We start from the raw sequence: 27,293 nt of genomic DNA, 5'->3' as shown, positions 1-27,293 counted from the left end.
GTTTATTTCAAATTGAGTGAAAGTAAACAAACAACTACTTCTTTTCTTCTTTGATTCAGCAACTACTACAATCTCACCACACTTCTTATACACATAGAAACTGAGCCAAACTCTTTCAATAAGAACCTATCAATTCGATTTCAAAGAACCAAAAATGGCATCTCAAGTTCCCAAATTGGGTTCCTTTCGTCACAGTTTCAAAGAGAGGAAGGAAAGGTTGTTATCCATGAAGGGTGGTGGTTATTCACAGATAGGTATTGTTCTACCGGAATCCGACGACGATGCAGATGTTACGGTGGCGAGGAGGTGGTGGCGACGGTGCTCCGATGGGGTAGTAAAGGGGTGGAACAAGGTGAAGCACGTGGCTGTTAGCGCGTGGGAGATGGGTCATTCTGATCCAAGGAAGGTTATATTTTCAGCAAAAGTGGGATTTGCTTTGATGCTTATTACCCTTTTGATATTCCTCAATGAACCCTTCAAAGATGTTAGTAGATACTTCGTTTGGGCTGTTCTCACTGTTGTTGTTGTCTTTGAATTCAGCATAGGTATCAAAGTTTTAACCTTTTCCCTCTTAATACCATGTTTTTAGTTGTTTAAATGATTAACCTACCGAGTCGAATTATATTTTTCAGCTTTAGTCCCAAAAAAGGAATAAATCAATCAATGAAATTCCGGGCGGCTTCAAAAATTGTTTCTGTACGAGTTAAACTTCCATTTGTCCACATTTCGAGAAAAATTATTTATTGCTTTTCATTACCATTCATGTAAGGATGAATACTATGATATTGCATTTCGAACTGGCGTGAATACAACATCTATAGGATAACTTCCGTCTTGAAATTTAGCTTAGCGTTTTTATACTATATCAGGGATCTATCGAGATTTGTAATCCAATACAGAAATTAATGGGTTCTGTTAGGTTAGCTACATGTTGGGGGGTTACTTCATCGTTTAATCGATGATTTAAATACACCCTTCATTTGTAAATTCAAAGTTACATGTTTTTTCGGTGATTCAAAATGTGCATAAGTATTAGCTTCTCACTTACAATTCTTGCAGGGGCAACACTTAGCAAAGGGCTTAATAGAGCAGTGGGGACTTTGTCAGCTGGAGGAATTGCTTTGGGAATGGCAAAATTATCAAAGTTGGTTGGAGAGTGGGAAGAAGTTGCTATTATTATTAGCATCTTCCTTGTAGGTCTGATTTTTCATTCATTTGCATTTCTTGTTAAACAAGGTTCATTCTTACTCCTTGTTTTCTGATGATGTGTTGTGTGATTAATAGGATTTTGTGCTACCTATGCAAAACTGTACCCGACTATGAAGGCTTACGAATATGGTATCCGTGTGTTCATGATCACATATTGCCTTGTTACTGTATCTGGGTATCGAACTGGGGATTTTATTATCACAGCTACACATAGGTTTGTGCTCATCGCACTTGGCGCTGCTGTATCTTTGGGGGTAAATATATTTATATTCCCAATCTGGGCTGGTGAGGATCTACATGCTCTTGTGGCAAAAAATTTCATCGGCGTTGCATCATCATTGGAAGGTTGTCTATGATATTGTTTTCGATTTTCACATTTACTTTTTAGCTACTATCTTTTAGCTTTGCTGCTTCATAATCTCATTTTTTTAGGTTGAATAACTTTGTTAAGCTTATTTTCAGGCGTTGTCAATAGCTACCTTAATTGTATTGAATATGAGAGGGTGCCTTCAAAAATTCTTACATACCAAGCTTCCGATGACCCAGTTTATAGTGGTTACAGATCAGTTGTTGAATCTACAAGCAAAGAGGATGCACTGGTATTGTATGCTTCAGTTTTTATGTATATTTCGAAACAAAAATGATAATCTTTCCGAGTCATTGTTACATTCTGTTTATTGTGAAGCTGAGTTTTGCTGTGTGGGAGCCTCCTCATGGCCGTTACAAAATGCTCAGATATCCATGGAAAAATTATGTGAAAGTAAGTGGGGCACTAAGGCATTGTGCATTTATGGTCATGGCTATGCATGGATGTATACTTTCAGAAATACAGGTATTTCTTACCTGACAACGTTTCAGTTAGAAAGCCTTTGAATTTTTTCACTCTTAAGTCTTAACTTTTTCTTTCTTGATTTATTTCATTCATTTCTAGTTTTTAATTTCACTAGAACATATCGGTTCCATTAATAGTTTTGAAATTGTTTAATATTTAGAAAATAGGTATTTTTCAATGCGACACCATAAGATATACTGGCTTTTACAAGAATTGGTATTTATTCAACCATGTTTCCTGAAGTGACTGTGGTTTCAGTTGTTCTATTTCATCCTAGGATTGTAAGAAGTCAGAACTTTAGGACTCATCTATACTGAAATAGTTCATCAAATTTAGCCATCTGGCTTTATAGAAAAACGCCTACTGATTCTAAGCCATATACTCGGGATAAAGTAATCTGCCACGCAGTAATTTAGCTTCACCTTTTGCTATCCACTAATAACCTCTTTCGTCCCAAACTCCAAAGTATTAATAGTAACTCAGGTCCTCATGACCTATTGTTTTCGACTACAGACCCCTTCGGTCCTAAACTCAAGAATATTCTTAGTGCGCTAAATTAGAGAAGTCTTAGTCTTAAAGCTTTCCTTTTTGTTATCTAGAACATCAAGACAGGTAAAGTTGACCATGTCAGTGCTTAACGTATTCGAAACTCAACTTCTTCTGTGCTACCTCCTCTAATCCCAGTGGATTGAGCCTAGTCACTGCAATAAAATGAAGTCTTGATGATGCCAAATTGACAAAAAAATTACTTTTTTTGTCACAGTATTTCATACTCCATATTCATTCCAGTTGCATCCATTGCTTCATGAATCATCTACCTGTGATTTTATGGTTCATTAATCATATGAAGTAACTAGAATACTGCTGGGATGGTTGGTGGAGCAATTATTATTTGCATGCGACGTATCTTAGTTAAATAAAATTCACAATTGAGAAATGTAACATCCCAGCACAGTATATCCGCACACGAAAAAACACGGATAATGGTACATGAAAGTAAGATTTCCTTTAATGCACATCTTTACTGCCTAAATTTGATAAGTTTTTTCTCTGAAGGTAGAGAAAAGTTCCAATTGTCAGATTTTTTTAAATAGCTGGAACTTTCTTGTTCATTTTGAAGTGTTTGCTTGCTTTTAAATAGGCTCCACCCGAGAAAAGGCATGTTTTCCGCAATGAGCTTAAGAAGGTATGTTCTGAAGGGGCGAAAGTGCTACGGGAAATCGGAAACAAGGTTAAAAAGATGGAGAAATTGGGTGATGAAGACATTCTGTTTGACGTACAGGAGGCAGTCGAAGAACTGCAACGTAAAATTGATAAAAAGTCCTTTCTTCTTGTAAATTCAGAGAGCTGGGAAATCGGAAACCGGCCGAGTCATGAGGTTGAGCCCCAAGACCTCTTGAACAATGATGAAGAAACACATTTCTTGGAGTACAAGTCTCTTAGTGAAGCCATGCTCGATCTCCGAGCAGTTAGAGTTCCAAAACTTTGGGGTGAAAATGGTGCTCCTGAAGTTAAACCTGCCGTGCCTGCCGCTATCGTGGAAGAAAACATGTTCAAGAAACAGATATCTTGGCAAGCTCAACGTTCCTTTCAAGCAGATGCAATCTTAAGTAAGGCAGAATCAAAAACCTATGAAAATGCTAGTTCACTATCTGTAGCAACTTTTACAACCCTTCTCATTGAATTTGTGGCAAGGCTACCCTACCTTGTGGATTCATTTGAAGAGCTAGGTGAGGTAGCAAAGTTTAAGGATCCTCTTAAGCAGCAATCACAAGATTTACCTAGTGGGTTTTGACCAGGTTGTTCAATTGTTTCACATTCAAGGATTCATAGAGATATAGACTTAGCAATAGCTAACTAAAAATGGTTGGTATTGTTCCAAGAGTTCACTATCATTTGGATTCTCCAAAAGATAAGTGTTATCTATAGGTTCTTCAAATAATTATCAAGTTTTAAAATATTGCTACATGGGTCCTTCTAGGTACTAATTTGATGGTTAACCCATTGTTCTAAATGTTGTATCCCAAAATTATAGAAAAAATCATTATGGATTCTAACCTCATACCCTTGTTGATTGTTGTATCCTCACTTTTTTAGATAAGAAATTAATCTTTTTCGAGGTATGTGACTATCATTCCAAACAAATGTTGCTCCTCATAATCAAACACTTGACCTTTTGTTATCTTGTGGATCTAACATGGCTTTAAACCATTACTAGACAAACACCTTGTTGATTATCGGAACTATCTAATACCTCATTTTTTACGTAAAGCTACTTTATTTTTCAATTTTTTGAATTTCTTATTGTTGTTTATTTTTACCTTTGAAATTTTTGTTTATCTTTATATGTCTTTGAAGCAAAGTTTTAGTCCAAGTATAAATTCATATTTATTTGAAGGTGTGATGATTATGTAAATTAGATGCCTTGTAACAAAGATTCATTCTACTATAAAAAAAATACTTTCACATAATATTTGAAGGCTAAGGTTTAACAATTTATAAAATTACCTACTATGAATAATTCATTTGAAATAATTTTGACTTGAAGGTACCATGAATTAGATTGATTATCCATCCCATGACATGCTAGGGTAATCACTTGAGATTCTCTCGAAGAGATTTGTGAATTTGATGTTTAACAATAGATTTAGTCAATTTTCTGAAATAATGAATAAATTGAAAGAAAAATAAGTACAAATTAAATTTTTTAGAGTACTTGAGAAAAAAATATTCTTAATTTAATAAGAATTTCCCACTACACGTGACATTGATTTGAAACTTTCTTGCATCTAATATATAATTAAGTATTTAATATATATATATATACGATAAGGTAAGTATTTCTTGCATTGTAATCAAAAATGTACTTTATTCTTGTGGTAATGATTATTAACTCTCATAAAAGTAAATAATACAAATATAAAAGTTAATTACACCGACATTCCTAAGTTTTAGTGAAATTACATAAATCATCCATCACTTTTCTACATTTACACAAACCTCTCATAGTTTTTTATATTTTCATTACACTGACCATCCCTACATGAGAAATAAGTGTAATCTTTTAAACAAAAAATGTGATAAATGCAATTAAGTTAAACAAAACATGATATATTGTGAGGAAAAATACAAATAATATACAAATCAATGTATCTTTATTATTTTTTGTTACAAAATGCATCAACAATTCTAAAGAAATATTGTTTAAATCGCTCTTATAATATAGTCTAACGAACCAAAAATAATAAAGAAATATTGACTCATATATTATTTGGACTTATTCTGTTTGACGTACAGGAGGCAGTCGAAGAACTGCAACGTAAAATTGATAAAAAGTCCTTTCTTCTTGTAAATTCAGAGAGCTGGGAAATCGGAAACCGGCCGAGTCATGAGGTTGAGCCCCAAGACCTCTTGAACAATGATGAAGAAACACATTTCTTGGAGTACAAGTCTCTTAGTGAAGCCATGCTCGATCTCCGAGCAGTTAGAGTTCCAAAACTTTGGGGTGAAAATGGTGCTCCTGAAGTTAAACCTGCCGTGCCTGCCGCTATCGTGGAAGAAAACATGTTCAAGAAACAGATATCTTGGCAAGCTCAACGTTCCTTTCAAGCAGATGCAATCTTAAGTAAGGCAGAATCAAAAACCTATGAAAATGCTAGTTCACTATCTGTAGCAACTTTTACAACCCTTCTCATTGAATTTGTGGCAAGGCTACCCTACCTTGTGGATTCATTTGAAGAGCTAGGTGAGGTAGCAAAGTTTAAGGATCCTCTTAAGCAGCAATCACAAGATTTACCTAGTGGGTTTTGACCAGGTTGTTCAATTGTTTCACATTCAAGGATTCATAGAGATATAGACTTAGCAATAGCTAACTAAAAATGGTTGGTATTGTTCCAAGAGTTCACTATCATTTGGATTCTCCAAAAGATAAGTGTTATCTATAGGTTCTTCAAATAATTATCAAGTTTTAAAATATTGCTACATGGGTCCTTCTAGGTACTAATTTGATGGTTAACCCATTGTTCTAAATGTTGTATCCCAAAATTATAGAAAAAATCATTATGGATTCTAACCTCATACCCTTGTTGATTGTTGTATCCTCACTTTTTTAGATAAGAAATTAATCTTTTTCGAGGTATGTGACTATCATTCCAAACAAATGTTGCTCCTCATAATCAAACACTTGACCTTTTGTTATCTTGTGGATCTAACATGGCTTTAAACCATTACTAGACAAACACCTTGTTGATTATCGGAACTATCTAATACCTCATTTTTTACGTAAAGCTACTTTATTTTTCAATTTTTTGAATTTCTTATTGTTGTTTATTTTTACCTTTGAAATTTTTGTTTATCTTTATATGTCTTTGAAGCAAAGTTTTAGTCCAAGTATAAATTCATATTTATTTGAAGGTGTGATGATTATGTAAATTAGATGCCTTGTAACAAAGATTCATTCTACTATAAAAAAAATACTTTCACATAATATTTGAAGGCTAAGGTTTAACAATTTATAAAATTACCTACTATGAATAATTCATTTGAAATAATTTTGACTTGAAGGTACCATGAATTAGATTGATTATCCATCCCATGACATGCTAGGGTAATCACTTGAGATTCTCTCGAAGAGATTTGTGAATTTGATGTTTAACAATAGATTTAGTCAATTTTCTGAAATAATGAATAAATTGAAAGAAAAATAAGTACAAATTAAATTTTTTAGAGTACTTGAGAAAAAAATATTCTTAATTTAATAAGAATTTCCCACTACACGTGACATTGATTTGAAACTTTCTTGCATCTAATATATAATTAAGTATTTAATATATATATATATACGATAAGGTAAGTATTTCTTGCATTGTAATCAAAAATGTACTTTATTCTTGTGGTAATGATTATTAACTCTCATAAAAGTAAATAATACAAATATAAAAGTTAATTACACCGACATTCCTAAGTTTTAGTGAAATTACATAAATCATCCATCACTTTTCTACATTTACACAAACCTCTCATAGTTTTTTATATTTTCATTACACTGACCATCCCTACATGAGAAATAAGTGTAATCTTTTAAACAAAAAATGTGATAAATGCAATTAAGTTAAACAAAACATGATATATTGTGAGGAAAAATACAAATAATATACAAATCAATGTATCTTTATTATTTTTTGTTACAAAATGAATCAACAATTCTAAAGAGATATTGTTTAAATCGCCCTTATACTATATCGTAACTAACAAAAAAATAATAAAGAGATATCGACTCATATTATTTGGACTTGTCTCCACATTATATTATTTTTTTGTTTAATTGTAACGAAAGTATAAAAAATTAGGGGGTTTGTGTAGGTGTAGAAAAATAAGGGATGATCTGTATAATTTCACTAAAACTCGGGGAGTGTCAATGTAATTTAATCTAAATATAATGATGAATATGTGTTAATAGTATGAAAAACTTTATAATTAAATATAAATGGAAATTACATCTTCCAAAATGGTGAAATTCCTGCTTAATAATTTAAGAAAGAAACAAATTCTCTCTCTCACTCTTCAAAACCACGTTCCCTTCCCCTTCATTCTCCTTAGATCCACTTCAACCAACACAAACAGGTTCATTACTTCTCTTTCCATTTCCCTTCCTTTCTATGCTTCCATTTCATTTCATTTTCAATTTATACTTTTTGTTTGAACTAATCGAATCGTCGATTTTGTTTCGTTAGCATCGAATTTATCAATTGAATTATTGAATTGTTGTTTTTAACTTGTTTCTAATCGCAGTTTCGAGGATCTGGTGATTCAACATGGCTTTGGTGGATCAACGTTTGTATCCAATAGCGGTTCTGATTGATGAGTTGAAGAACGAGGACATTCACCTTCGCCTCAATTCGATCCGAAGGCTCTCCACGATCGCGCGTGCGCTTGGATAAGAAAGGACCAGGAAGGACTTGATTCCTTTTCGCGGTGAGAACAACGACGATGAGGTTCTTCTTGCCATGGCAGATGAGGTAGGTGAGTTTGTTCCTTACGTTAACAAAACAAATTATTCATACACCATGGACTGGAAATAGCCGAACCGATTCTAAGCAGAGCTGATAAGGATTTGTTTAGGTCGAAACTCGACTCGAATTTGATGAATTAGTTTTTAAGCTTGAGTTCGACTCGATTAAAGTTCACAATGTGTTCAGTTAAGCTCGAATTAGTTCAGTTGAACAACTCAAATAATTAATTCATTTAAAAAAAATAATGTACAATGTTATATATAAATATAACCTTGGTTATATATATATATAATAACAATAAATATGTTTATATATACATATATATATTATATATATATATATTAACTCATGAATCTAAAGAGTTGAACTTTATCCAGCTCAAGTTCAACTCATTTATTTAACGAGCTCAATTTTCAGCTGATTTGGTTCATGGATCAAGTTTATCAAACTAAATAATGAGTCGAGTTTCGAATGAATATGGAGTTTGTTCGATTCGTTGTCAGATAGAATAAATCATCACATAACTGATCTTTTATAGGATAAAATATTCTTAATACTACTATTTATTTGCTTAATTAATAGAAAAAATCACGGCTTCTTTATCATATTAATTGTCATCATGATCTCCAATGTGTAGAGGCTGGCTGTGGTTTCTACATTCGGCTTGTTCCATATTGCTTATCCTAGTGCATGCACCTGAGGTGATGAAAACTGAAATGAGAACAATACATGTATCCTCAGGATATCTGCTGCAACAAATCTGGGGAAGTTTGCTGCTACTGTTGAAGCTGGCATCATGTCTGTATTTGATGAACTCACACAGGATGGTATGTGAAGTTGATATTACTGATTCCACCACTCCCTCATGAATTTTTTCTATTGCTGAAAAACAATATATACTTATGTGTTCATGCATCTCACTTTTTTTCCATGTTCAAGGTATGAATGGGTAGGGGGTGTAAGTGGTTCTCGTTTAAATCGTGAAACTGATGGGATTGAATTGAACCAAGTAACAAAATGTGGTTCAGTTTGGTTTCTTTTTAGGAACCATTCGAACCAAACTGAACCACATATTAAAGAAATAGATACTAGGGAATAATATTATATAGTTATTTGAATTCTTTGGTCAATTTTGTGGTTTAAATTATTTTATGTGAATTTTTCTGTTATGTGTGTTATTAAAGTGTTATATATATATATATATATATATATATATATAACACTTTAATAACACACATAACAGAAAAATTCACATAAATTGTTATATACATGAGCTACTTTCCCAATGTCATGATGATTTAGAATCTATCTTCTAACCTTTTATTGTATTGGGTTTGAAACTAGTGTATACCATAAATTGTTATATGTTAATGTTACATATCTTCTAACCTTTCTTTGTATTGGGTTTGAAACTAGTATATACCATAAACTTGTTTATAATTGTATTAATTATTACAATCCATATTACTAATATATATAACAATGTTATGTTAGTAATTGTGGATTGTAATAATAATAGTATTTTTCCTTTTATGATCAAATAATGCCTCATGAAATATATTTTGAACCTTAATTTGATGTAGGATTTTTTATGTAAAAAAATAGGAAAACAATGGAACTAACCGAACCAAATCATTCATGACCAGTTCAGTTTGGTTCCTACAATAAAATTTATGGTCAATTGAAGTGAACAAAATCATATATTTATGTTTGGTTCGATCACTAAATTAACCAAAAACTGAACCGAAATGATGAACAGTTACACCCCTATGAATGTGGATCAACTATCCCATGAACCTATCATTTTCCTGTCCCGACGATTCAAATGTTGACACTTGGCATTGGAATGATCGAGATAGGAAGAAAGAAGGACTATGAAACAAGCCTATCCCTTTTCTCAAGGTATTGGTTAAAACTTAAAAGAGATGAATGAATTCTATGTTATTTTCAATTGGAGGCTTTTTTATCTGATAAAAGACAAAAAAAAGTTTAATCATTCACCATGTATGTTCACTCATCCACAAAAAGAAAAGATTAATGTATTTTATACACTATACTATTCATGTTTAATTATGATTAACTCTTCAAAAAAGTAATACAAATGAATGATGAATGATGTACTGAATGTGTATAAATCCTTACACCAACAATGTATACGTATTACACTCTTATTAATTTTATCGAGAAAATGAAGTTTTGGGTAAAAGCCAAAATCCACCTCATGTTTTAATTTTTTCATATTATTTCAAATATTTTCATGTTATATAAAGTTAAGAATTTAAGATTAGTTAGGAAAATTGTATCAAGATTCTATATATTAAATAATTTCTTAAACTACATATAACTTCATCTAAAAAATGAAACAAAATGAATATATCAATTATTTTAATAAAATACTCATTATTTGAATGATATTATTTAGAAATTAAATGACTTTATTTGAATGCTGGTCAACAATCGACTACACCTTTTCTTCTTTTATTCAGCAACTACTATCCTATTTCATTTGGTTTCAGAGAAACAGAGGCAAACTCTTCAGCACCCAAATAACGAACCTACCCATTCTATTTCATTTGGTTTCAGAGAACAAAAAATGGAGTCTCGGAATCCCAAATTGGGTTCCTTTCGTTACAGTTTCGCAGAGAGGAAGGAGAGGTTGTTATCCATGAAGAGTGACAGTTATTCACAGGTCGGGTTTGGTCTGCCTGAATCCGACGAAGAGTCTAATGGTCCGGTGGCGAGGAGATGGTGGCGGCGGTGCTCCGATGGGGTAGTGATGGGCTGGAACAAGGTGAAGCACGTGGCTGCTAGCGCGTGGCAGATGTGTCAATCTGATCCAAGGAAGGTTATCTTTTCTGTAAAAATGGGACTTGCTCTGACACTTATTTCTCTTTTGATATTCCTCAAAGAACCCTTCAAAGATGTTAGTAGATACTTCGTTTGGGCTATTCTCACTGTTGTTCTCATCTTTGAATACAACATAGGTACCAAAGTTTTCCCCTTTTCCTCTTAATACCATGCTTTGAATTGGTAAAATGATTAACATAGCAAGTCAAATTATATTTGTGTTGATCTTAATTCAAATGGTGTTTAGTTTCCATTCATGTATTGTGATATAATTTTAGAAAAGTTAGATTATTACAGCAACTGCATGATTGATTTTGTAGAAAAACCTTCCACAATGCGTTGCAATTAAATCCAAATGGTGTAAGGATATTAACTTATTTCTACTTAAATCATGGTTAAGGGTAATACAGAGTGCGTAGACCAGCTCATACAGAGCTGTTTTAGCTTAACCAAGGGTCTCAACTCTCAAGTTCAAGCCTATGGGAACACAACTGCAATTATGTTAAAAACTCGTAGGAGAGCTTTGCCGCCCTTGTGGTCCTGCCCGGATTGAATTCGGATTAGTTGGCGCCCTTTGTCTGTCCGAATACCAGGTAGGCAGGTGGTTTATGCCAAAAGAAATTGTGGTTAAAGGTTATATTCAATATGTCGCTGAAAATGATATTTATGGATAAAAACCAGTTTGCACACTACACTGGAGACTTTGGGTGAACTATGATGCAAATATGCTAATGTTATAACCTTTTGTTTTTCATTACTCATGTGCCTCACATGGCTTGGGAAGACATGGATTTGTGCACACAGGCTACTTCTTTTTAACGGATATGTATCAGTGTGGTGTTTTTATGGGGTTACAGGAAGAAAATTGATCAAAATATATGACCATGGGTATAAGGATTTACTTAACAACCAACAACAACCAAGCTTTAGTCCCACTAGGTGGGGATTACTTCATATTTTATTAAATTCAAAATTTGAAGATAAATCATTGATTTAAGTACACCTGTCATTTATAACTTCCAAGTTACATGTTTTTTTGTTGATTCAAAATGTGCATAAGTATTAGCTTCTCACTTACAATGCTTGCAGGAGCAACTTTTAGCAAAGGGCTTAATAGAGCAGCAGGGACATTGTCAGCTGGAGGAATTGCTTTGGGAATGTCAGAATTATCGAAGTTGGCTGGAGAATGGGAAGAAGTTGCAATTATTATTAGCATCTTCCTTGTAGGTCTGATTTTTCAATCATTTGCATTTCTTGTTAAACAAGGTTCATTCTTACTCCTTGTTTTCTGATGATGTGTTGTGTGATTAATAGGATTTTGTGCTACCTATGCAAAACTGTACCCGACTATGAAGGCTTACGAATATGGTATCCGTGTGTTCATGATCACATATTGCCTTGTTACTGTATCTGGGTATCGAACTGGGGATTTTATTATCACAGCTACACATAGGTTTGTGCTCATCGCACTTGGCGCTGCTGTATCTTTGGGGGTAAATATATTTATATTCCCAATCTGGGCTGGTGAGGATCTACATGCTCTTGTGGCAAAAAATTTCATCGGCGTTGCATCATCATTGGAAGGTTGTCTATGATATTGTTTTTGATTTTCACATTTACTTTTTAGCTACTACCTTTTAGCTTTGCTGCTTCATAATCTCATTTTTTTAGGTTGAATAACTTTGTTAAGCTTATTTTCAGGCGTTGTCAATAGCTACCTTAATTGTATTGAATATGAGAGGGTGCCTTCAAAAATTCTCACATTCCAAGCTTCCGATGACCCAGTTTATAGTGGTTACCGATCAGCTGTTGAATCTACAAGCAAAGAGGAAGCATTGGTATTGTATGCTTCGATTTTTATGTATATTTCAAACAAAAAATGATAATCTTTCTGACTCATTGTTACATTCTATGTATTGTGAAGTTGGGTTTTGCTGTCTGGGAGCCTCCTCATGGACGTTACAAAATGCTCAGATATCCATGGAAAAATTATGTGAAAGTAAGTGGGGCACTAAGGCATTGTGCATTTATGGTCATGGCTATGCATGGATGTATACTTTCGGAAATACAGGTAATTCTTATCTGACAACTTTTCAGTCAAAAAGCCTGAGTTTTTTCACTTTTAACTTATTTTCTTATGCTGGGAGGTATTTGAGTTTACTTTGTCTTTAATGTTTTGAAATTGTTTAATAGTTAGAAAAGAGGTAATTTTTAATGGGAAACCATAGGATATACTTGCTTTTACAAGATTGGTAATTTGATCAATCATGTTTCCTGAAGTGGCTGTGGTTTCAGTTGTTCTGTTTGATCCCTATGATTGTAAGAAGTCAGAACTTTAGGACTCATCTATACTGAAATGGTAATTCAGCTCCTCTTTACCTATTGTTTTCGACTACAGACCCCTTCAGTCTTAAACTCAAGAATATTCTTAGTGTGCTAAATTAGAGAAGTCTTAGTCTTAAAGCTTTCCAGTATATTTTAGTGAATTAATAATTTGTTTCTGCAGTATGCCTTTTTGTTATCTAGAACATTAAGACGGGTAAAGTTGACCATGTCAGTCCTTAACGTATTCAATACAACTTTGTGCTACCTCCTCTAATCCCAGTGGATTGAGCCTAGTCACTGCATTAAAATGAAGTCTTGATGATGCCAAATTGACAAAAAAGTTACTTTTTTTGTCACAGTATGTGATACTCCATATTCATTCCAGTTGCATCCATTGTTTCATCTACCTGTGATTTTATGGTTCATTAATCATATGAAGTAACTAGAATACTGCTAGGATGGTTGGTGGAGCAATTTATTATTTCCATGCAACAGTAACTTAGTTAAATAAAATTCGCAATTGAGAAACACAGTATATTGGCACAGGAAAAAGCATGGATAATGGTACATGGAAGTAAGATTTCGTTTAATGCATTCTTTACTGCCTAAATTTAAAAAAAATTATATCTCAAGGTAGAGAGAGAAAACTTCCAATTTTTAGATTTTTTTAAATAGCTGGAATTTTCTTCTTCATTTTGAAGTGTTGGTTGCTTTTAATTAGGCTCCACCTGAGAAGAGACAAGTTTTCTACAATGAGCTTAAGAAGGTATGTTCTGAAGGAGTGAAAGTGCTACGGGAAATTGGAACCAAGGTTAAAAAGATGGAGAAATTGGGTGATGGAGACATTCTATTTGACATACAGGAGGCTGCCGAAGAACTGCAACATAAAATTGATAAAAAGTCTTTTCTTCTTGTAAATTCAGAGAGCTGGGAAATCGGAAACCGTCCGAGTCCGGAGGTTGAACCCCAAGACCTCTTGAACAATGATGAAGAAACACAATTCTTGGAGTACAAGTCTCTTAGTGAAGCCATGCTTGATCTCAGAGCAGTTAGAGTTCCAGATATTTGGGGTCAAAATGGTGCTCCTGAAGTTAAACCTCTATCGCCTGCAGCTAATGTGGAAGAAAACATGTTCAAGAAACAGGCATCTTGGCCAGATCACCATTCCTTTCAAGCAGAAGCAATCTTAAAAATGGCAGAATCGAAAACCTACGAAAATGCTAGTTCACTATCTCTAGCAACGTTTACATCCCTTCTGATTGAATTTGTGGCTAGGCTCCCCAACCTTGTGGATTCATTTGAAGAGCTAGGCGATGTAGCAAAGTTTAAGGATCCTCCTGAGCTGCAATCACCGGAATTACCCGGAGGGTTTTGGATCAGGTTATTCAATTGTTTCACATTCAAGAATTGAGAGATACATAGACTTAACAATAGCTAACTTAAAATGCTGGGTATTGTTCTAAGAGTTCACCACCACTTGGATTCTCCAAAGAATAAGTGTCATTATAGGTTCTTCAAATAATTGTCACCAAATAATTCTTTGAATGCTTTAAAACATTGCCACAAGGGTCCTTCTAGTTCTAGGCAGTAAATTGAGGTCTTTGGACATAATGTGACTACACTATTTCTATATTATCTCAGTTTTTAGAAAAGATACTCATTTTTTCCACTTTTGAATTAAATTTTTATTTTTATCTTTTATTTGTGTTTGAAGCAAAGTTTGAGTTGAAGTGTAAACTAATATTACTTTAAAGGTTAGTTTGAGAGTTAGATTTTGAAGGGAAAAAGAAGATTTGAGATTTATGAAATATACTTGTGAGATGACCTTGAAACATTTTTTTCCCTTTCAAAATTTAACTCTCAAACAAACCCTAATGGTTAGTTTGAGAGTTGGATTTTGGAGGGGAAGTAAGAGAAATTGAAGACTTAAAATTATTTTACAAGTATATTTTATGACTCTCAAGTTTTCTCTTTACCTTCATTCCCTTCGATATTCAACTTCCAAACTAACCTTAAAAGTTTATTGATTACTTAAAATAGATGTCTTCTAAATGTAAGATTTATGAATTTGAAGTTTAACAATACAATTCAAAACAATTTTTAAATTGAAAGAAAATTTCCAAACTAAAATAATATTTATTACAAAAAATAAATAAACGTGATTATGGGAACAGTATTATTATAGATCTTTATTACAGAAGTGACACAAGAAAGAGTGAGTACGCTATTAGTAGTATAGAATTTTCATATACAATTTACATTTTGCAATAATTATTTTCTCGTTGAATGTTATAGTACACTACTAAGATAAATACTATTAATTATTAAGTAACATAGACTTGAATTATAAAGGTCTGATATTTTGTAATATATTTCAAAATAGATAGTATTCATATATTATTATGTTATTTAAGTATTAATTATTTAAACAATTTTTTTTATTTAAACTTAAAGAAATCACAAGTCGAACAATAATTTATATTTAATTTCTAGAATATCAACATATGATAGTTACATTTAAATCAAGAAAGAATAGTGAGACAAAAAAACTAATATCAAATACTCTCATATAATAGGTGTAATATCTATGCATGGTCAATATAAAAATTTAAACAATCATTATACTATATATTATTCATTTAAATTATTCAAGAATCAATAATAATTAAATATGAATAATAATTAATATATTGACAATATATAAAATTTTATTAATAGTTTTACACACAAGAACCAAAAAGAGAAAGAAAAAAATATTTGCTTCATTAAAAAAAATCATCACTTCACAATACAAATGTAACTTTTTAAATTAAAGTTGTTAGTAATCGATAATAATGATTAGTAAATCCGAATTATTATGTATTAATCCAATTAACATTGATAAAAGTGTTTTTAAACAAACATTGATAAGAATCAGTTGGACACAAAAATGACATGTATATGATTATGATATGATGATGAATCCAGCTACATTAATTACTTCATAAGCCATTTACGGATCCATTTTTCTCAGAACAAAAATTCACATTCTCACATCTCCAAAGTGCAGTAATGGATAACGCTACGCAACTTGGATCCGGATCCGAAAGAGACAAATCCAACACTTCCTCTTCTCCGATCTCCGTCGTAACCGCTTTCTGGAATGGTATATCTTTCTCTCCATTCCATTGCATTTTTAATTCACCTCAATCGCTAACTAATCATATAACTACATTAATTACTACAATGCTTGAATTGTTGATTATTGAAATTTATTGGTGCAATGGTTTTTTTTATAACATGGATTTTTGTACTTGTCAGATTTTGAATTGGAGAAGGAGAAATCGATATTGGATGAACAAGGGCTTCGTATTGCAGAAAATCAGGAAAACAGTCAGAAAAATAGGCGTAAGCTTGCAGAGAACACTAGAGGTATGTCTGCATTTTCATAGGTAGCTTTTGGCACTCACTCTTTAATGTCATGTATGTTCTGTTCTATTTATAAAATATATCGAACGTAGAATAGAATTCGCATGTTCTGTTCTAACATGTCTATCAAATGCTACTATAGAGCTTACAAGCACATTATTTGTATAAACTAATAATATTTGCTTGGTAAGTAATTCTGCTAGGGTGAAATAGGAAAAAAATGATGGTTCCAAAATAGTCAGATAGTTTTCTTTAAAATAAGCTTGAAACTTCCAGCTTCTCTTAATAAATTTTTTCCGCTAAAAACCTTTTTACTTTAGTTAGGTTTGTCAATGATATAATATAAACCCAAAACAACTTCCATTCTATTTATGCTGCTTTCAGGCTTCAAGAAAGCATCGCCTGAGGATAAGTTAAGTTTGTTTAACTCCTTGCTTAAGGGCTACCAGGAAGAGGTTGATAATTTGACTAAGAGAGCGAAGTTCGGAGAAAATGCTTTTCTTAACATCTACCAAAAGCTATACGAAGCACCAGATCCTTATCCAGCCCTTGCATCGATTGCTGTGAGTTCCCATCATTTAACTTACATGCCCGATGCTTTTTTGTTTCCAATTTTGTGTGTACAGTAAACAATAGAATGCATGAGATGGTTAAGAATGCATGGTTCTCGGATTTAAATCTATTGATGTAATGATCATTCTTTCTTTCAATTAGCACTGGCTGTGTCCTTCTACTTCACAATAGTTCCTGTTTGTTCATTAGAAAGGTTTTGGTAAAAAGAAAGAGTCCGGAATTCTTTGACAGTATGCACTTTATGCTGTCTTTAAGGCATTTTGCTTTCCATCAAAGATCAAACCTACTTGGGGACAGGTTTGTATTTATAGTATGTATTTGGTGTTCTGCTCACAATATTTTTATGGGTGTTTCCATCTCTTGAATTGCAGATAAATTGGCAGCCCTGCTGCATTCGTAGTATGTATGATTATAAGCACCAACTTAGGCTTCTGTCATTAATTTGCCAATAGTTGCAAGAGTTTCCATGTTTCCTGCCTGCTAAGTTGTTTGTACGAAACTTGTTCCCATTGGCGCATACACACACATATCTATTTCTGCATGTACGGGAAGCTATGCACGTGCTTGTTTATGTTCTCATATATTTTTTGTACAGGAGCAAGATATCAAGTTATCTGAGCTAGAATCTGAGAACCGGAAAATGAAAGTTGAACTTGAGGAATTCAGGACAGAGGCAACTCACTTGAAGAATCAGCAAGCCACAATACGAAGACTTGAAGAGAGAAATCGGCAGTTAGAGCAACAGGTTATTTAATGCTTATGATGTTATCATACTGTGTATAACAGAATGTCACGCTCATTCAATTCTTTGAGGAAAATTCTTGCTGGTGCCTTTGCATGTTGCTTCTCATTTTTGGTTTTGCATGCATAGCCGTATTGTCTGGAGTGTACTATAGTGATCTCTTTTCATCCCTAGTATCTTTTACCATTGTTTCCCTTCCAATTTGATTTTATAACATTTTAAAAAAATGAGTCAAACTTAGGCAGTTACAAGTACGAGTAAAGGTTGCTTTACATGTGTGCTTTGTGTAATACTATCTACTATCTCAGTCCACTCTTATATCTATTTTTGGCATTACACACCAAGTGTTATCCTCTGATGCACTTGCGATGTGACTATAACTCTATGGACCCCATACATCTTTAAAATTCAATTGCAAATTAGACGTACCTGTATTTCATGGGTTTCAATTTGATGTTTGAAGTTATGTGAGTCAGATGGAAGAGAAAGTGAAAGAAATTGTGGAGATCAAGCAACGCAGTCTAGCAGAAGAGAACCAGAAAACACTGGAAGTTTTGAAAGAAAGGTATCTTCTTGTCTACTGCAAGTTATTTGTTTATGCGGCTTAGTACATGAGGCCAATGCATTTAGGTACAAGCTTGTTTCTTAGCACTCCTACTATTGCCAACATGGACTGTAGAAAGAATGGAATGAGAAACACGGGATTAACATCCCATCTGAGCAGAAGAAACAATGTGAGTCCAAGCAACTACCTGCACATGTGGTCGGGTGGTGGGATGAAAGAAACATGATATCATAAGGGCAAGGAGTATAAGGAAAGGTGGGGAGAGGGAGAGGGAAAGCCAGGATTAATTAACTGTGGGATTGAATAGGAGGTTGCAGGTCTCTTGAATGACCCATATTATTCTCTTTTTACTATTTCCCTGACCTCTCTGGTTGCTGTGGGCGAGGAAGAGTATATGTTTGTAAATCTGTCTTAGAATTTGGAATTACTCCCATTCTTTATAATCAGGCACTCGGGTCCCTATCAATTTGTCCTTCTTGCTCTTTACATTGACTTACTACTTCTATTCTATTGGAACAATCTTATCTGCCATATCATTACTTACCTAGATTTATGAGTTACAACCTCTTTATCGTATGCAGGGAACAAGCACTGCAAGACCAGTTGCGGCATGCCAAAGATAGTGTTTCCAATATGCAGAAATTACATGATCTTGCACAAAACCAGTTGTTTGAACTCCGTGCTCAATCTGGTAATCAAATAGTTTTCATTTCAATTTTGGTCACACTTCTTGAATCTGTGACCTCAATTGTTATATTTCTGTAATCTGATCTAGCCTGTATGACTTTCTTTTCGCATACTGAAATCATGACTTTCCCAATATGTTTCAACATTGAAGAAAATAATGATCTCTTATATTCTTGAAAATTTCAGACGAAGAGAGGGCAGCTAAGCAATCAGAGGTGAGTCTTCTGATGGATGAAGTTGAACGAGCACAGACAATGCTTCTTAGTTTGGAAAGAGAAAAGGTGTGATTTACAAAGTTTTATTTGATTTTGATATATGGTTTTTGTAATCATGTATCAGGTGCTTTATTTTCAATTTCTTTAAGTTTTTTGCTTCCTCTGTACTAGTTTCAGAACTTAGGAAGTATTCTAGTCTTCTTTTGCTCTATTGAAGTGTGGGGACATGAGGTCGGATGATAGGACATACAAGAGAAAATAAGATCAGAAACAGATGTTTTCGAGGGGAACTTGGAGTACAACCTATTGAGGAAATGACAGAAACCCGACTTAAGGTGGTTTGGTCATGTGATGAAGAGACCAGTGGAGTTTCCATGTGATGAAGAGACCAGTGGAGTTTCTAGTGGGAAAAGTGGATCAAGTGGAAGATAGTCTTATAAAAAGGGCAGGGAGTCTTAGGAGAAAACGTTTAAGAAAAACTTAGCTTGGCATATATTTTTTTTGAAAATTTATTTAGTTTTTGATAGAGCCCAATGGCATCAATTGATCTTTGTTGTCATCCCTTCTAGTGGAATAATGGATAAGGCTTAGGTGGTGTTGTTATACTGTTTCGCTTCATTTTAGGTGCTCAGTTGAGTTATACCAATTTGATGCTTCTATTCTATCCTATAAAAAGATTGTTACTGTTGCAATCAATTCATATTCACTATACATATTAAACACACAATAGGTAGTCCTCCTATGTCAACAACAACAACAACCAAGCCTTAATCCCACTAGGTGGGTAGGTGGAGTCCTCCTATGTCAAACTCGAGAAAAAAGAAGCTCATCACAGTCCTTTTGAAAATATAAAATATATAAAGTGTGCAGGAATTTTTTATAGAAGTGGCAAAGTATTGGTGACCAGGAAGATGGTGTCTAAACTAATTCCCTCTTATGTATTCCTAGTGGAATTACTTTCGTTTGCATAGTCAACGATTGATTGGTCCATGTAACAACCCTACTCGTGGCTTGTTGGTATAAAGCTTGGTTGTTGTTGTAAGTTTCTTAATAAGTTTCCTCTCGTTAAATTACCTTTAATTTGTTTTAAGCATGTGCTTTATTTCTATTGATGAAACAGCCTGTTATCCATACTGTTTTGGTCTCGTGACAATGATCTTCCCATCTGTAGGTACATACAATAGGATTATAATATTTTATTATCCAGAAAGGTTCTTATGATCTTATCAATACCTATAAGTTGAGCGGTGTATTTGTTCCACTGTTTGATTGAATTATGCATCTGTGTTGGTGTTTCTTGGGTCTTCATGATATATGGATACAGTTTTTAGTTCATAAAATCAATGCTTACAATATATTCAGACATATTTAATATTTGTTCTAGTGACCCTTCTTTCTATGCAGGGGTCTCTCCGATCTCAGTTACAAAATGAAGAGACTGAAACTAAGAAAAGGTATGCTGGTACTCATCTTTCGATTTTTTGGATATATAATTTTCTGTTACCCAAGCAAACAAAGCAGTAATAGTTGAACACATTTAAACATATTCCCATTTCTAAATATGTTCTAACTTCCAAATTCTACCTATTGAAATATTTTTGTTGTGAATTAAAAGAATTTTTTATTTTAACCATAGTATGACAATAGCTCATTCTAGCATCCCCTTTTATTTGAATTACATTTATGTTTTGCATTTCTTTCAAATATCCTTTGGCCTTTCTTTTGTTCCAAACATGATAGTGAAAAGCATCCATGTTCAATTTATTAAAGATTTGATGGCTGAAACATTTTCCCTTTTCACCAAGCAAATCAATTTAATTTGTCCCATCACTTCCGTGTTTACTTGGAATCAAGTGAAGTGGCAATTTCTTGTTCCAAAATGCCGGAGTGAAGATGCATGTTACCCGAGCAGATTATTGCAAGTCTCCATATGCTCTGAGAAACACGTTTGAAGTGATCATATGGATCCCCCAACTTCTTAATCTTTCCTTGGATAAAGTATAGTCAGCTAAGGAATGGATAAGTAATCTCCAAAAGAAACCATAACATATCTTTAGTGCTGAACTCATCATACAGAGAGTTTTCAATGGTGCAGAGCTACTTGTTTTTTTCCTTCTATTTATCTATCTTTTTATCTGTATACGGACACTCACTCGTCAATATTGGTCAAATCCTATTTTTCTTGTGTTCTTTATTTCTATTAAATTGGACCCAGGTTTTTAGATTTCTGTTGATTTTTATTTTGCAGTGATACTTTAGACTCAAATACTGTGCTTGAGAATTTTTTAAATGCCAAAGAGAAGCTAATATCTGAATTGAACATGGAGCTACACAATATTGAGACAACCTTATCAAATGAAAGAGAACAACACATTAATGAAGTCAAGAAACTCAATTCAATGCTCAATGAAAAGGTGATATTTCTGTAGGCAGAAGTATTTTAAGGACTTCCTGTGATATTTCAATATTTTATAAGTGATTGTAAATGTCGTAAGACTTTGGTCCCATATATTTGGGGTTTTGAATTGACCAGAATCATATTAGTTGCTTTCTTCATGAAATTATGGAACTATATTTTTATTGTCCCATTCGCAAATATCTGAATTCCTATTTTGGTTTTGACATGGAGGATCTTCATGAAATTTTGCTTTTAGGATGATGTGAAATTCTTTTCCTTTGCTTCAGCTATAAAAGTGCATGATAACGCTATTCCTTAGTAGTTTTTTGCTGCATGATCCTGATTATTTTCAATGCATGTCTGCTAAAAACCGGGTCCTGTAAAATTATTCTCAATGTACTGCGTTGAACTATATTATGTGTCATGCTCTGTGTTTTACCCGACTTTTGGCCTAACTTTCTTTTATGTCATCTTTCTCTCAATATAGGAGGCTGCTCTTGAGGTGATGAAGAAAGAGCTTCAAGCAAGGCCAACAGAAAAAATGGTTGATGATCTGCGTAAGAAAGTGAAGATTTTGCAGGTGGCTTTATTGTACTCTGTCATATCTAATGACCATTTTTTATTACCTCTCTTTTCGGGTATCACTGTTTATATAATTCCTTGTGAGCTATGAATGCAGGCAGTGGGTTATAATTCGATTGAGGCTGAAGACTGGGAAGTGGCTACAAGTGGGGAGGAGATGAGCAAGATGGAGTCTCTTCTTCTTGATAAGAACCGCAAAGTTGAACATGAATTAACACAGTTGAAGGTACAAACGTGGTTTGCTTAGCAATAGGACATGCGATCCCCACCCCCACGAGAAAATCTGTAAAATAATAGTAATAATAAAAGAAATAACTGACTCACATCCATTTATGTACCGTAGCTTTTCAGGAAGGCAAGACCTGTTAGGAATGGATTTTACATATTTCCTACCTTTAAATATTGTGAAGAGAATAAAGTATCTCCTGGTACAAGGAGATAAGTTATCTCCTCCTACCAGTGAAATCATAACATGTGTCCTATTTCATCATTTTCTATAAAAATATTTCTAAAACTAAATAAAATAGTACACATGTCATACTTTTATTGGCTGGAGGAGATAAGTTATCTCCTGGTATGAGGAGATATATTATTCTCATTGTCGAATCAATACCAGTTTCATTTTTTTTCTTATGACCTTTTATTTTTTAAGTATCTGTCATTCATATGTAGTTCTGTCATTTTTAGGTCACACTTTCAGAGAAAACATCCTTATTGGAAACAGCTGAACAGAAGATTATAGAATTTACAACGAAGGTTAACGAACAACAAAAGTTGATACAGAAGTTGGAAGATGATATATCAAAGGTTTGGAGCAATTGCCACTAAAACCTTATATCGCCCACAAGTAGAATATGATCCTTCTCATTTGCTCGGTTCTTTTTTATGCATTTATAAAGTATGTGAAATTTTTTGCTTTATGCTTATTTAATGCACCTAGTTACCCCTTTGATACAGGGTTATAGTTCCAATCCAAAAGATCGTAAAGGGACTTTCATTGATGACTGGGATCTTTCAGAAGCTGCTGGTGGGGAGACATCTGAGGTAAATTCCTATTTCCATGCTGCTATTCTTACTGCATGTTACTAATGTCTAAGAATAATCCTCAATACAAACCAAATGTCTGGCATTCAATAATTGAAAAATCTGCTATCTCAATTGTTGTTTATTACTTTTTTCTTTTAGGAAAATAGCAATCTTTTTTTAGTTCTCATTAACGTGTTGTTTAGTTGAGTCCTGCTAATCATTGGAAAAGTATAATTTCAATTTAAGACAATATGTTGATCATAAACAAAAACCATCCTAGGTTGTCTTCTAAGGACCGCTTTTGGAATAGTTAGCTCATGGCATGCCAGGCATGGTGTGGAAGGCTTTATTTGACTAAATACTCAATAGTTACTAGTTCCGTACCTTACCACTGCAATTCTCATATTTAAATTTAATGTTGTCCAAGCTTCAAGCCCAACAGGCTTTTGTGCGAAGGGCTGTGTACCATTATTCAGCCTTTTCCTGATGGCTTAAGCTTTTGAAACACATGATGGTTTTTCTTGAATAAAAAAAATATTTGAGACAAATGGTTTTGTGATGCAATCATTTACTTTGACACTTTATAATACCTCTGGGTAGGAATGTTGATTTCCTTGAAATTTTAATCCATGCATTAGAAGGTTGTGATTTTAGGAAACATTGAAAATTTTCTTTTGCCAGACAATTTTGTAGTGAAAATTTAATCACACATCAATGTTTTCTTCTTCATTATGTTGCATTTTTTCATTTGGATTTAAATAATTTGTAAATTGTTTTGTTTGCATCAGAATACAGACCAAAGGCAAGCATCCTTAGACCAAGATCAAAGCTCAATGCTTAAAGTTATCTGTAATCAGAGAGATCGATTTAGGACACGCTTGCGAGAGACAGAAGAGGTATATTTATATTCAATATCTACTAATTCTTTTTTATTCCTTTCTGTCTAAACATTATTTAAGTCAAATTTTAGATTGTGCATGTGACAGTGTTGACTTGAGTGAATTCTTCATTTTATAGGAAATAAGGATGCTGAAAGAGAAGATTGGGGTGCTAACAACAGAACTGGAGAAGACCAAAGCTGATAATGTTAAATTATATGGGAAGATTCGTTATGTCCAAGATTATAATAACGAGAAAGTTGTTTCTCGGGGTTCTAAAAAGGTTTTCAAAATTGTTCACTGTTTTGTCATCATGCTCTTACCTTTTTCAAGTTCATAATTTTTAATTTCTTTCACTGTTTTCTTTTACTCATATTTATTTGTGATTTGATGCTCAGTATGCAGAAGATCTTGAAAGTGGTTTCACATCAGATGTTGAATCTAAATACAAGAAGATATATGAGGATGATATAAATCCTTTTGCTGCATTCTCCAAAAAGGTGGCTCAGCTAGTTTCCTCTAATGAAGCACACCATATTTTTCATTGGAATGCACATTTTATGTTCGTATTTAGTGGCCTGGCTTGACTACTATAATATGAGTATTTGTATTTTCAAACAGAAACGTCTATCTATCCAAGATAACTAATACTATATAAGATTTTTAAATGAAATTTATGTCTTTCTTAAGATTGATCAACCACAACTTTTCGTCAGACATTTTTGTGAAATAGCTTCTATTGAAAATGAGGCTTTGGGTCGTGTACTGGACTGTCCTTTTGTATTAGAAAATGGTGTATGTCTAATCATCAGATAAAGGGAACACTTCCTGGCATATCCTTGATTGAAAGTTTAAACATCCATTTGTTAAATATGCATTTTACTTACTGTTAAACATAGTGATAGCTATTGAACACTGGTATTAGGGACTCATGATGTTTAGATATCTCTCTCATCCTCCACCTTACCAAGAAAAGGGAGGCGGGTGGTTGGGGGCAGGAGAAGTAATGATAATGGGTGATTGGTTGGAAACATTAAATTTTTTATCTATAACTGTGTTCTATTGTTCCTAATCAAATATTAGTATTCAGAAGGATTTAGATGTAAATGGTTAATCTGTTCACATGATTATAATAAGTCAATAATGGAAATGACTTGAATGTTGTTGTTTGATAAACTGATCTATCTATTTCCATGTAATTAGGAAAGGGATCAAAGATACAAGGAGCTGGGATTCAGGGACAGAATTACACTCAGCAGTGGACGTTTTCTTCTTGGTAACAAGTATGCTTCTGCCTTATTTCATATATTTTCCGATGTTCCTATTTCCCCCTGCTTTAGTGATTCATTAATCTGTTTGATATTGTAATTAATGGAGGCAAAAAACTTTCTAAAGTTTTCTAATACATTGACTTGTTAGCTCACAAATCACCATTTAGTTGTTTCACCAACCATGATTTATGAAAACATTTGCGTTTACAGTACCAGAATCAAAAATAGAATTAGGGCAATGTATAATAGCCAAGTCTAGGATATGGCACAAGTCTGCTAAGTTTTAACTTCGCAGATAACTTACTAATGAGGGACTAGCAACAGGAACTGAGCCAAACTTCATAGGCATTTTGTTTAAACCTAAATGAAACAATACCCTCATAATTAGATTATGCCCAAGAAAAACTCTAGATGAAACTATATGAGGAAAGATTTAGAGCTGAATGACTTATTAGAAGAGTTTGTTTCTGATAGAATGATTACAGTAACTTTGATCCATGCACTGATTTCACCTAATGGGAAAAGACTTTAGTTATTGATGTTATTTTAAGTTTTATCTTTCTCTTCTGTTGTATTATCCGTTCATTCTTGATATGTGGATATGTGCATATTTGATAAAGAGTGTTTTTGCAGGTATGCACGAACATTTGCATTCTTTTATACCATTGGATTGCATATCTTGGTTTTCACCTGCCTCTATCGAATGTCTGCTCTGAGTTATCTTAGGTAAACATCCATCTAATGTCGAATTTCACCGACGACTCCTATAGTTGGATTTCACTGACTCTTGCCCTTTTCTTTTCCTGCAGCAATGGCCCAGAGGAGTTCCTCATTGGAGAGAAAACTGTTGATCTACCACGGGCACCTTAGTGAATATGCAACTCAATTTCCATGGCCATTTTCTCTAATTGAACAGAGCATGTGGTGGGGTATGTAAACCTCTTTTCAGTGATCATTTTTTGTTTACAAATGGTATGAGAACACATTGTCCATGTTCAAATTAACAAAATTGTTGTACATATACATAGCTGTTTTACTCTACACACTGTTGCAATGAAATATAGTGGCATCAATATTCCAAGTCTTAATTTGTTATAGCAACATGCTTATAAAATGAAGGACAAACTCCTCTGGCCTCTATCATTCATCTATTATTTTTTTGGAAGGTGTCTCATGTGGAGTTCTTCAGGGTTCTTATGAATTAAAAAAAATGCAAAAATGCATTAAGAAATGAATAGAATAGAACAACTACCTTTCAAAAGGAAAATTTATTGGGCAGAATTAGTCAGTTTATTAATTTTAATATTATTTTAAAAAAAATGCTTGATTTTTGAATTCAAAGTTTAAGCCAACAAGATTTTTAACACTTTAAATCGTTATCATAACATAACTCCTCTATCCATGCATAATTTTTCTGAGTCATGGATGTAGACCCCACAATTCAATGTCTTGAATGAGTATATATTTGTTGTCTTATAAGTTGTATTATTATATGTACTACCAACTATGATTGATTAAAAAAATAGTTAATTATTAATTTTTAAATTTAAATATATTTTTTCAATTAATCACAAATTAATGGTACATACCACAGTAGAGGTGGATAATTCTGAGTTGCTAATTTGCCTAAGAAGCCACAACTTTTTTTTCGATGAATTTAAGAAGCCACAACTTGTCACAACATCTTATCCCATGTTACATTTCCGAGGTAATAAAAAGTTTTT

General features: G+C 33.4%; 2 protein-coding genes, 1 long non-coding RNA gene and 1 pseudogene across 12 annotated transcripts; 3 read left to right on the top strand and 1 right to left on the bottom strand.

The window, feature by feature from the left end:
• On the top strand, nucleotides 31-14,635 carry LOC109343016 (aluminum-activated malate transporter 9-like). Of its 9 annotated transcripts, none has more exons than XM_019581122.1 (9): nucleotides 7,553-7,663; nucleotides 7,832-8,014; nucleotides 8,690-8,879; nucleotides 10,571-11,036; nucleotides 11,989-12,126; nucleotides 12,214-12,483; nucleotides 12,601-12,737; nucleotides 12,824-12,970; nucleotides 13,946-14,635. In XM_019581122.1, the coding sequence occupies exons 3-9, from the start codon at nucleotides 8,757-8,759 to the stop codon at nucleotides 14,633-14,635; spliced, it is 1,971 nt and encodes a 656-aa protein (XP_019436667.1). In that variant the 5' UTR covers nucleotides 7,553-7,663; nucleotides 7,832-8,014; nucleotides 8,690-8,756. The 9 variants fall into 9 exon arrangements, with proteins under 9 accessions (XP_019436672.1, XP_019436667.1, XP_019436671.1 ...); XM_019581126.1 differs by having other exon boundaries at nucleotides 7,832-8,058; nucleotides 8,794-8,879; XM_019581121.1 differs by having other exon boundaries at nucleotides 7,832-8,058; nucleotides 8,794-8,879; nucleotides 10,539-11,036.
• LOC109343018 lies at nucleotides 66-6,116 on the top strand (annotated as a pseudogene).
• LOC109343014 (protein CASP-like) lies at nucleotides 16,146-26,646 on the top strand. 2 transcript variants are annotated; one of them, XM_019581120.1, is made up of 19 exons: nucleotides 16,146-16,369; nucleotides 16,525-16,635; nucleotides 17,017-17,195; nucleotides 17,801-17,950; nucleotides 18,424-18,512; nucleotides 19,094-19,203; nucleotides 19,386-19,480; nucleotides 20,819-20,868; nucleotides 21,663-21,828; nucleotides 22,300-22,392; nucleotides 22,492-22,620; nucleotides 23,082-23,201; nucleotides 23,352-23,438; nucleotides 24,209-24,316; nucleotides 24,438-24,581; nucleotides 24,697-24,798; nucleotides 25,502-25,581; nucleotides 26,190-26,295; nucleotides 26,379-26,646. In XM_019581120.1, the coding sequence occupies exons 1-18, from the start codon at nucleotides 16,276-16,278 to the stop codon at nucleotides 26,293-26,295; spliced, it is 2,013 nt and encodes a 670-aa protein (XP_019436665.1). In that variant the 5' UTR covers nucleotides 16,146-16,275; the 3' UTR covers nucleotides 26,379-26,646. The 2 variants fall into 2 exon arrangements, with proteins under 2 accessions (XP_019436665.1, XP_019436664.1); XM_019581119.1 differs by having other exon boundaries at nucleotides 16,147-16,369; nucleotides 26,203-26,295.
• LOC109343015 lies at nucleotides 19,794-20,843 on the bottom strand. Its single transcript, XR_002107148.1, has 3 exons — nucleotides 20,648-20,843; nucleotides 20,566-20,571; nucleotides 19,794-20,239 (listed from the first exon to the last, which is right to left on the bottom strand). It is a non-coding gene; the product is annotated as an uncharacterized LOC109343015 (long non-coding RNA).

This window comes from Lupinus angustifolius, chromosome LG03 (genome assembly GCF_001865875.1).
Source record: "Lupinus angustifolius cultivar Tanjil chromosome LG03, LupAngTanjil_v1.0, whole genome shotgun sequence".
Classification (NCBI taxonomy): Eukaryota; Viridiplantae; Streptophyta; class Magnoliopsida; order Fabales; family Fabaceae; genus Lupinus; species Lupinus angustifolius.
The sequence above is the reverse complement of the archived record's forward strand: the minus strand, read 5'-3'. Positions and strand labels throughout refer to the sequence as shown.